General features: G+C 41.3%; 1 protein-coding gene across 1 annotated transcript; it reads left to right on the top strand.

The window, feature by feature from the left end:
* The first annotated feature begins 1,123 nt into the window (after positions 1-1,123).
* LOC134600847 (uncharacterized) lies at positions 1,124-2,061 on the top strand. Its single transcript, XM_063445234.1, has one exon. It carries the CDS (start codon positions 1,168-1,170, stop codon positions 2,041-2,043), a length of 876 nt encoding a protein of 291 aa, XP_063301304.1. The 5' UTR covers positions 1,124-1,167; the 3' UTR covers positions 2,044-2,061.
* Positions 2,062-12,229: the final 10,168 nt, after the last annotated feature.

Here is a 12,229-nt window from a genome sequence, read left to right as displayed (position 1 = left end):
AATATACAACTTAATTGCTCTTGTATAGGAAATCGACCAAATGCTGTCCATGTTCACAATGCAAACGTACAAAATTGTCATTGCAAGGTGTCTCATCTGGAATGCTGCACTTAGAATATTTTAGTATCACTCATCAAATCAAACCAAATACATGTTTTTTGATACAGTGAATCTGTAGAAAAAAAACAAACAAAGATTGTTTGCACTATATTCAGTTACAAGTCTTCTTATAAAATGTTCAATACGTGAGTCAGAAAGGCACATGATGGCATTTTGTAATAATTACAAAACACATAGCCCTGATGCTCTGCAGAATTTTCCACATTATAAATCACCTACGTAGATGGAATTAGGTGAACTGCTCAGAAGCAAACAGACCAATGACAGACAATAGATATAGTAGATATTTTTTGGCAAAGCTCAAAGAACAGGTCATGGTGGATTAACATAAGAAAACACTAAGAGACTCCCAGATAATTCAACATATTTAAGTCATTGCTAATAGGAATGTTTTCCCTGCCCTGTGGAAAAGGTGTTGACTGTAAGGGAGGCCCAGGCAATGCAAACACAAAGGTTGGAATCAATGTTCCTTTTGAGATAAGATGTTTATTATTGGAAGATTTAAAAGGTACCTCTAAAAATAAGATGGGCAATGCTGAATCAGACAATCTTATGCATATACCAACTGCAGGGTAGATATGTTTTATAAGTTTTTTTTAAGTTAGGTTGTTACCTTAAATATTTATGTCCTGTTAAAAGGTATCTTCATTACCACGTATACATAGTGCAGTATTTTCAGGTGGTTTTCTTTTAAGGATTTTGGGGCTGCACTAGGTGACTTGTATGGTATTTTATTCTTCATCCATTCCCTCGATTTTCTTAAGCTCCCCTGTATCCTAAAAAACATTTATATGAAACTACCAAAACATTAGATTGCACTTAATTTGTTAATAAATAAATGTTGAATTCTCAAGCATATCCATTTAATATGTATGATCCCAGTTTTTGGGACATACGGGGTCTAATTTATTAATCTACAGTAAGTCAGCTTCATTTTTAAACAATTTTCGTAATCATACCCTTATCTTAGGGTGCAAAAACATCTTGTTTCAAGAAAGAAGTGTGTAAGATTTCCTTGTAACCTTGAAGAATCAAAGACCAATAAAGATGTCTTCTGGCTGGGATAGCAGTGGAGTCAGTTTCGTAATGTCCGCCTCCAATCTCACAATCACTGAGATAATGGACATGGGTTTTGTTGCTAGAGCACAAAACAGTTCCTCTCCTTGTCCTGCTCAGCTTGAGCAGTGGGACCATCGGATACGTCCAAAGCATGGGGAGTCTCCATACCTACTCAAAGTTTCAGAGTCAACACCACTGATTAGTGGAGGAGCAAAGCCTTGGCTAGGTGGGGAAGAAAATCTGCCCCTTCTAAACAGGTCTTCATTGAACCCAGATAGTACAGTCTTTGAACTCTCATCCTTGGTTTCTGAACCTCAAACCCAATTCAACAACTCCATTGTAGAGGTCTTCTATGGTGCCAAGGTGTCCACCCCTTATAAAAAGGAACAAAACTTTGAGACCTCTGATACTATGGTTGCAGATGACCCAGTCTCCAAGCTACAAGATTCTGAGTTGATGGTTAGTGCAGCTGGTCTACAAAAGTCTGCACCACCAATGTGGGAGCTCTCTGAAATAAACTCAGCAGTAGAAGAGAGTACTCCTTCCCTAGATGTCTCAATCTCTGACTTGCGGTTTCAAAGTAGCTCTGATCGTGAGCCACCTCCCACCGCCCAGGCAACTGCTACTCCTACACCTCATTGGGTAGGTGCAACACATAAGGATATAGGACGCTCCTATCTACAGCCTTTCCGATATCAACGGCAGTTGAGTGCCTCTGAAATCCCTATTCCTAGCATTGTGCCACCACTACGATCTTTAAATTTATCAGCATTTTCTTTTGATGAACTTGGTCGAGAATGGCAAATTGAGGTTACAGCTGGACCCAACTCTCCAGCTGGGACAGTGGCTGCATGTGGGCCCTAATTGAATCCTTAGTCTAGCTTCTACCTTCTAGAGCAAGGGTCCTCAAACTGCCCCCCCCTCCCCCCCAGATGTTGCTGAACTACACATTCCATGATTCTTTGAATTACATAGATGGCCAGAGAGTCATGGGAGTTTTAGTTCAGCAACATCTGGGAGGCCGGAGTTTGAGAACCCATGTTCTAAAGGCTATCCTATGCAGAACACTGTTTTTAAAAAGAAGGGGGGAAATTATATAACAAGAAATCTCCCATGAAAAGTTATTTCTGAAACAAAGGGTCTCTTTTGCAGTTGTCTTGGCTATAACTAAACACATTCCAATTCTTTCTATGTATAAAAATTTGGAATCTTATACTCTTTATTACTTTTTTTTTTCTATGTTTTGTTGTCCTAATAAAATATATAATAAAACTCAAAAAAAAAAAAAAAAAAGGGTGCAAAAACATGTTAATCAACCTAATTAGGTAACATATAATATATGCAGGAAAACATAACTTGAATAGATTCACAAACATAAATAAACACATATTGCAAAAAACAAGCTACCTAAGTATTTGTAACTGTAAAACAGTTCTTCAATTGTTATTTTTTCTCTGGTGGGAAAACATCCCTTCTTTTATTACGAACAAGTATATGGACCATTTTGAGGGGCTATGGCATTTAACGTACGAATCACTCAACAGTTTGTTACCTGCTTGATATGAAGTCATATCTAAAATGAAATAAAGTTTTTGTTCCTAATCCCAGCTAATTGTAAATTTAATAGCACTAAAACTGTAATAAGAAAAGAGAAAAAAATCCATCAAGTGTTTGAAAGTCCTTTGACACGTCATAATTGCCTATATAGTGGAATCTATGTATCTATCTGACAATGAATTTACAGGAATAGACTTTTCTTCTAGCTCTTCAATAAAACCATTTACAACACCAGGGGCCACATTTGATCCCATAGGTGTACCTTGGATTGAAAAATAAAATGAACTATCAAGCAGATTGAAACAATTTTCAGTAGATTGAAACACTTTTCAGGGGAGAAACTCTCCAGAAATTCCAGTCTATGTTTAAGGTCTATCAAACTCTCTGAAAACTGACCAAAATGTCACCGTTATTGTTGCATTTAAGAATTTCAGTGTTAATAACATATGACTCTGGATTATTAAAAGGGGGTGTACATTTTTGACATACTTTGGGATTATCTTTACAAATTATGACTCAGTCCATTTTATATATTTATTACCGTGTTTTTTTTTTCTGTTTGTGCACTCTGTATATTAAAAGATTCAATATTTAGAATACTGTTAATTAAAAAAACTAATTGATTGTGCAATTTTGTATGAGAAAACAAATACAATTTAAAGCTTTGAATTCACCAACACCCCAATGGGTTATTTTATGTACTGCAGTTATTCCAAATGACAACTGCTGTCCTATCAATGCCAAAATCTCATATTTAATCTCACAGATTTCCTATCAGCGCTAATGTCAGTTGTAGTATCTCCAAATATATAACATAGACGTTGTATGATAGATATTGGTTTATTTATAAATGTTTAGCAATTTATATGTTTTTATACCATGGACATGCCATTGCATTATTAACACTCACTGCAAATCCAAAATAAAAATTATGGTTTCCTAATCTATATAAAGTCTGCAATGATTTAATTGAATGTAAGTGTGTCAATTATTTGCACCTCTTTTAGCCATATTGTTCTTAGGTAATTAAACCTGTGTGCATGATGGATTCCTTAGCTTGACAAAGCCGTATAGGTTGAAAAAAATGCCGGAACGTCTTGCTGAATAACAATTACATAAATACATACAAACCTACTGGATTTGAGGATTCCTTTACGATTTTTGTTATATTGTTTTGTTTTGATGTGTGGTCCCAAGACACTGCACCCATAATTTTCTTTAAGAAGTGACCAACAGCATATATGTGTCTCTCTAGAACTTCTCTTAAATTCTGTAGGCTTGATGTTTATAGAGTAGTCCTGAGCATGCTGTACTCTTAGGATGGTTATTAACTAATACAAACTTGCAAATGATGTACAAACACAGACAAACAAAAGAGCACAGTGTTGAGCCTAAATCAGAACTCTAAATCATACGCAGTTCTGTGACAAACTGCATGAGAGTTGCCAGTACTTTCAAAATGGTACTTTCTTGCCAGGCTGAGAATCCACAGAAGCGTGCCAAAGAAAACAGTAAGGGAGAGCCAGGGTTCTCCCAGCTCTTGGCAGCAGATTCAGTGTAGTAGCTCTGAGTAGAGGACCAAAGAGACAGACACATGCCCCATAAGGTCGCATCAGAACACCATAAATAGTTAGTGTTTGCTTGCATAGGATAAGATGAAAAGGTAACCTAACATTTTCAGCAGGGAAGGGGTGAGTCCCGGTGCACCTATTGTTTAGGAATGTTAGATACTGCAGACTAGTCCTCATTCGAAGCAGCTTAACTCATTGAGCACCAATTAAATTAGAAAAGCAAATGTATATTTTTTCTTAATTAAAGACCAATTGAAGGGCCCCCCAAACAGACACTTTAAGTTAAATGGATCTCTATATAGTACATATTTATTTTATTTATAAAATATTTTACCAGTAAAGATACAGTGAGATTTCTCTTGTTTTCAAGTATGTCCAGGGTCCACAAATCATTGCATTGTTACATTAGGGTACAATAAAAGAAGACCCTATCAGGGTTATTCACTGAAGTGAGAATTCACATGAATTTAAAGTGAACTGCAAACATTTTCTAAGTCTTGAATTTGAAATTATCTTTGAATTGACTTTTAATTCTCACTTTAATGAATAACACTCTCTATTTATTATTTGCTGCTACCACCTGAGACTGGCTGGGGCAGTCTGCTAAGCTGGACCCACTGGGGGCTGCTGCTGTCAGAGGCGTAGCTCGGTAACTTGTCACGCAAGGTGGAAATCTATGTTGCCCCCCTCCCGAATTTTAAACTTTTGTGTGGCACTTTTGCATCCACTCATCCCTTTGCGTGCATCTCCTGACCCTTCTTTTGTGTTTCTCCTAATCATCTTCTCAAAGTTGTGCGTCTCTTAACCCACATTTCTTCTTGTCTGTTTGTTAACCCTCTTACCCTTTTTTGTCCCTCACATACATAGTGACGTGCATACATAAAAGCAAAAAATAAAGAATGAGAACTCTGAGAGCAGACAAAAGCTTACAGTAAACTCAATAGCTTGCCCTTCAGTACATCCCCGCTCAGGTCTCAAAATAGTTTTTGCTAACTTGTGCTATTACAGAGAGAACATACCTGAAGCATATCAGACTGGTCCCACCTGTACAGGTAGTCCATATCCGAAATGCCAGCAAGTTCCCTCTGCACGAGTGACATGCATATACAGTTATGAACTCACATACAAACATGGACATGCGCAGGCACTTAGTTAGACAGACATAATTACACAGTAGTCACATACACACAGTCAGACACATACATTATGTGATATATAGTTACAAATGCAAACACAAAGACATGCACACAGTCGTACACACCACACACAGTCAATAATACACAATAATACACACACACAGTAGCAGGCACAAACAGTCACACACAACAATAGTTATAGTGACACACAATCAGTTACAATACACAAGATCCAGCGCACTCACCTATCCACTAAAAACTTCAATGTTGACAGATTTTATTAGTGTGACGAAAGTAACCTCATCACTGGTTCTTGGAGGGGCCTGCTGGCCAGCCTCTTGCCTCAGGACTATGGACCCTGCAATATGCCTTGCCCAATGCACTTTTAAAGGCTCTGTTCATGTGAAGTATGTACTTTTGGACTCCAGACAGAGAGACCGACCGTTAGCACTAATTCTCTGGATTTGTTTTGGCCATGGGACCATGTGCACGGTCGGTCAAAAATAAGACTTCCAGGAAATTCCTGAACCCCTGAACTGATCTGGGTGATTTTTGGATATGTTGTTTACCAGGTCCGGGCTATCAGGGGATATGTTGTGTTTTGGGGTACCTTTGGGGTTTTGTAAAATATGTGTTTTTTCTGCCTGGAGATAATTGGGTTAATACAGTATCTGACTCAATTATCTCACAGGCAGAGGGGAGGGATTGTATGTTTGTTATGGGAGTGTCATACATTTAATTACTGTTCTGATTGGTTTGTAAGCTTTGTGTCCCTGTCCCCAACAAGGTCCATGTGGCTGTACACCTTGCTTGGGGACTTGCATAAAAGGCCAGCTGTGGTTCCCATTAAACAGAATGCTTTACCCCTTTATGAAGTCTTGGCTCATGTTTGGGGATTGGAGAACTACATACACTCTGGAGATTACTATATCACAATACTCGTCTGAGTATAATCACTAGCTCTTCTAATAGATGTTCCTGCTATGCTGTCTGTACTAGGAGAGGTCTACCCTCTGGAAGCTGGATCCTGGTCTTGTGTCCAGGGTGGATGAAGGATGGCGAGACCCCAACCAAGCTGCAGCGGTTCGTGGGGTTTACGGTGGTTATTGTGTTCCAGTATGGTGCTTATGGTGCTCGCAAGTACTAGGAAGCAGCGATTGATGGAGGTACCTGGTCGGGGTGCACGGAGTCTGTCTCAATAAGATTTTTTTTTAAAAACACCTAAGCTAGGCAAAAATAATGGGGTTTTAGTTACATTATATGATCATACATTGCATAAGCCTGCCACAACATCAATGTACCCCATCTTTGGCAGGTTCTACTCTAACAGCCTAATGTCTGCTCTTATGAGATTAGCCCACTTACTTGGGGAAAAAAATTCCATCTGGGGCTCTCTGTAGTGCAAGGCTAAATAGGGCCCTGGAATGAGGCACCTGTGACAGAACCAGTTACAGTCACAAACACACAGATACAATTGCAGTCAAACACACATTTAGAGGCACACACACCAATGGCCGCTGGTGAAGTTTTAAGATGATTGGGAGCCAGTCTCAGAATTTTACTTCTCCTGGTGCAGTATAGGGATACTCATACAATACAGAGAGCTGAGCATAGTACAAGATGCTCATACAATAAAACAAGCTGGACACAACATAAAGATATCTATAAAATACATAGAGCCGAGTATGATACAGAGCTAACCATGCCACAAACAGAGCAAAAATACAGTTGTAGTCGGGGACCAAAGCCGTATCTATGATACGTTAGATATATGAGCAAGTCGATTGTGGTGTGCCAAAACCAACGTATCAGGTAGGCCTGTAATAAAAGAGGGCCCACCTGTAATAGTAATATGTATAATGGGAGAGCTGAGAGGGATGAACCCGGCAGCATCAGCCCTGTGGTGTAGGGGGCCTGAGTTTAAATAGCTGGGTAACCCCTCCCACAACTTCAGGCTCCGCCTTCCAATTTGTAGTCGGGGACCAAAGCCGTATCTATGATAAGTTAGATATATGAGCAAGTCGGTTGTGGTGTGCTAAAACCGACGTATCGGGTAGGCCTGTAATAAAAGAGGGCAAAAATTGAATAAAATACCCTTATTACATATCTCTATGTAGCAAGATTCATAAAGGCTTGTCTACTCAAGTCTAGCTCTGGTTGTGGTATGTATCTAATAATACACTGCGGATTTCCAGCATCCTAATGTTTATGATGTGAGCAGGGACATTTGTCTAGAAGCAGCTGATGCTGCCCAGATTCTGAACGAATGTCCCGAAAAGGCATTGTGCTTGAGTCCCCACCTAGCTTAGAGTGTTCTGAGATACATTATGAATTTAGCTGTAGTGAGTGGTTTGCCCAGCAGTGTAAATAGGGGCATATTGAGGTTTAGTCCAGTGAGTGATAACTTTGTAAAGGTCCGGCATTTTGACCAGGCACCTTATTGTCCGTAGGATAGTACCTTATCTCCTTACGTTAGTCACATAGTAAGAGGATGTGAACTGTTTGGTACTAGGATAGGCACTTAAGATATGGCGTATGCCAGTCAGGTAAAGTTTTGTAGTGTTAAGAGAGAGTTTTAAATTGAGAGGGCAAAAAGGAGAGGAGTGTCACAATGGCGTCTAGTGAAAGAATATCAGTATTATGGGAATCGGTGGTAACTTGTTGTAAAGGTGAAATCTCTATTGTATGCTCGTGATGTATAAACGGAGAGGGCAGCTCTATCCAGAAATCTGCCAAATGCCATGATTTAAGCCATGGAATGCAGGGGAGGGGGGGGGGGGGGGGGAAGTAGACAGGCCTGTTGTTGGGTGCTGGGTGGGCTTGTAGAATAGAGCAAGATAAAACGTCAGCTGCTTGTACATACGACCAGGAATTTGTGCCCATGTGATGTGAAATTGTAGTGTTGCTGCCTACCAGATGAGTTGTCTAATAAGCCATGATTGTCAAGGATGAGGATCTGCCTTTATTGATGGTATCGCCGGCTGCTCCATTGTCAGAGAAGAACTTGACAGTTTCCCCTATCCACTCATACCCCTAGGCCTTGTAGGCAGCACTATGGGGTAGATTCCAAACAATGCTCAGGAGGAATGGAAAGATTTTAACCAAGAGTCTCAACTGGCCAGGAATCTCAGAACCAAAAGTCACCAAATGACTGTGAAACCAGTGAGTGTGGCTACATTGGTCCATGTAACTGGGGAATGTTGAGAAATGGCGGGAATAACCTGGCCTACTATTCCAGTGTGGTATGAACCTGAGCCATATGTGTAGGTCTGCTTTAGTAAGCACAACTAGTGCCAAAATGCAACTGTCGATGGGAAGAAGACACAGTGGTCGGGAAATAAATGTGCGGCCCTGAGGAATAATTCTCATGATGAAGTTCAACGTGCCCAGTAAGGACTGTATCCCCCAGGTACACGTGCTCTTCGCAAGAAAAAGGTTCCCCGGACTCCGTTGCGCTGTAACTTCTCTGTAGGTGGACATGTTCTGTAGCATGATAGGATCAAGATGAATGCCTAAGAAGATCAGTTTGTGAAAGTGGAACCCCTAGTGGTGAAAAAGTGCCATCATCTTGTGAATACTAACCAGAGTGGAGTGAGGGTGTTCTATCATGAGGAAGTCATCTAAGAAACCGGGTGACTGCAGGACATTCGCTAATATTGAGTGGTAGCCAACATAGTGTGTTAGCAAATAAGACAAATGTCATGACATGAAGGGGTGCTGCCCTGCAACAGCACTGTCCCTTTAAGTGTGGGAACCAACTTAGCAGAGAAATAATTCTAGGACACGATAAATGGAGTAATAAAGAAAATGTATTAAGGCAAACCAAAAGGATATAGATATATATAATATATACAAAACAAAATATGACAATGCCACAAATATATAAATATATACAATAACCCAATATATACAATAGAGCAGGCAGAGTCCACGATAGTCCTAGGCAAAGGTAAAGGCTTAGTCAGGTTAGTGCAGCCACCAAGTACAAAATGAACATCAAGGGGCAAAGTCCTAAGCAGGTCACACAGAAATAATGCAGCAAGGTCAGAATCACTGGAGAAGGAGTCTAGACAGGAACACTGCAGGCGAACACTGGAACAGGAGGCACAGGACACAGGACCATAAGGACATCGGAACACCGGATCAGGAAACACAGGATACTCAGGATACACAGGATACACAGGATACACAGGAAACAAGACACAGGAGACAGGAGCAAGGAGCCAGAATCACGGGAACCAGGAAACAGCAGGTACAGGGTCAAGGATAGAGGATAATGATCTGACAGGGAGTGAGGGGAGAAACCAGAATATATAGGTGCTAAACAAGGGCCAGGTGTAGTGCCTAACGGAAGGAAATGAGAAACAGTGCCAAACAGAAAGAGTGGTGAGTGCGAGTACTGCACGAGGGTATGTCGACTAAGGAGTGTCGTGACAGTACCCCCCAACAAACAGCTTGGGGTTACTCTTTGTTCTAAAAGTTAAATGTGTGGGAAAGTTATGACAATCCCTCCATAAAATGCCACAAACATGTCCTTGGGATGGCTGAATAGGTAGAAGCTTGGAGGCGTTGAAAATGTCTGTCTTGCCCACCCAAGCACCGGTCATCCCTTATGGCATAGTGCTGGGAGAATTAATAAGAGGAAATCAATGAGTTGAGGCTAGGGGTGGGTAATTAATATGGGTTGTCAAATACCTTCTTAAGCAAAGTGATTGTGTTGCGGGGTCTATTAATGCGGACTGAAGTTTCTGACACTCATGAATACCGGACTGGAGTGTGACCAGACCTGTGTGGAAATGGTGTGTAAAAACCTTGATGTAGACGTCGACTAAGTGACGGGACGGGTGTGCTTGGAAGTAAAGCTCCAGGTTGTCGATGCAAACCTTCTCTATGGTGAGGAGAAGTAGAGTCACTTACGTCATTAAAAGACTGAAGGCCAGGATGAATTCTGGGATAGTGAGTTTCTGATTGAGTCTGGGATTCTATAGAACGACGGACAGATCATCGTAGTAGTAGTAAGACTTGTACGCTAAGACACTGTGGGAGGCAATCAATAAGGAGACTAAACTAACCATTCCAGATGTCTTTGCGTTTGGTCAGGGAGTACGCGGGAGTGACAATGTAAACGGATGTGCTAGGGGCGGGATTTGAAGGGATAACATAATCATGAGAGGGATTTAGGAGCCCTGTGGCTGGGCCGTGGAGATTCCAGTCTCTCTAGTCCATAGTTGATGTTTTGTATGGAGGCAAGTAGAGTGGATATCAACTGCTTGACTTCATTGTAGTTATCCAGATTACCTGACTGCGAGCTAGTGCCCGGCTGAGGTGTACCGGTAATTTGAGCAGAAGTTTATATAGTTTGGTTTGCGAGCTGTGGCCGGGAATGGAATCCCTAAATGCCGTAGTACAGCTTGTTAATTTTAGGATGGTCCAGGAATGTGGGGAACCAGGGTTAGTAGGCTCCAGATAGTCTGCAGGGGTGCTAGGCCCAGCTGGGGTGGGAAGTCAGGCTGGGGTACGAGGCAGTGAGGTCCCTGAGACATGCTGAGACCCAAATAGGAGTGGGGTGAGCACAACAAATAATAGCGTGATTCTGTGTCAACTGGCTCTAGCCAAAGCTAAAGGCAAAGAATTTATTTCAACTACCAGGAGTGTGAGGCCCTTAATGCCAAGTGGCTGAAAAAGGCTCTACCTATGATTTGGTCTAGTGGGCAGGGGCCACTGAAAGATGTGGCGGGAACGTTGGCCTCTCGGGGACTGTAAAAAAGAGTCAATATAAGAGGTCGTGCTGGGTGAGGTTCTTACTGGTAACCTGGAGAGGTTGATGTGAGGCGTTAGCTATGCGTTAGGCCGAGGGGCGTATACCTACATATGCGGATGAAGATGGGTGTTGGCCTCACGGAATTGATAATGATGAGGCTAGTTACTGGCTTAGCTGGGAACCAGACCGCCAGTTGACATACCCGATCCGCGAATGGGACGGGTGATGGGTAGTAGTGAGGTGGATAAATGTACCTTGCTTGGGGTAGAATGAGGTTTCCTTGCCAGAGGAATGAGATGCTGGAGAACCTAAAGGGAAAATTATGGTGGGAGGCCAATTGGAATTGGAATTGGGCTTGACTTACTATGAATGAAAATACGCTTGTATCATGGGGGTAATTGTTCTTGAGGCTGGGCTATGAGTTGGTACCCTGAGGACATAGTCATTAGAATCCTGACCCTACCATGGTGGGTACAAGATTCATAGGACATAAATAAAATAGTGTTTAACCGATACTGCGACAATAATGGGGAATAGGTAGAGTCATGTGACTTCTGTAGCTAAAATACATATAGGGTGATATGAAATACCAAGCTATGAGGGTAGTTTGAGCTATCTTGGTAGGACTTAGAATATTTAATTATATGGTCATGACAGCATGGGAAGGGGGTGTATGTGTGGGGAATTAAGGATCCCCAGGCATGGGCCTGTCTATGGCCTGGCAGAGGAATTGCGTGCCAGCATTGGCTGATGTAACATAGAGCAGTTAGAGTGGAGTCGATGTAGGTTTAGTGAAGCCATGCCTAAATAGCAAGGGTTGCTTAGGATGATGAATTTGATTGAGTAGAATATAACAGCGATGAGAAAATAACCATTAGTGCATAATACGTGATTATTTGACGTAGAGTCAAGGGGATCGTATGATGGTATGGTAAAGCCTGGTACACTAGGGTTTGTACCAGGGAACATGACGATACATATACTGAACATAGGAGTGTGGCGTGTTACTAAAAAGATTTAGCGAA

Source organism: Pelobates fuscus, chromosome 3 (assembly GCF_036172605.1).
Source record: "Pelobates fuscus isolate aPelFus1 chromosome 3, aPelFus1.pri, whole genome shotgun sequence".
NCBI classification, from domain to species: Eukaryota; Metazoa; Chordata; class Amphibia; order Anura; family Pelobatidae; genus Pelobates; species Pelobates fuscus.
This window is presented reverse-complemented; position numbering and strand designations above follow the sequence as displayed.

Excerpts from the sequence above, each read along its gene's own strand:
- LOC134600847 (XM_063445234.1), top strand. The coding sequence starts at position 1,168 with ATGTCTTCTGGCTGGGATAGCAGTGGAGTCAGTTTCGTAATGTCCGCC.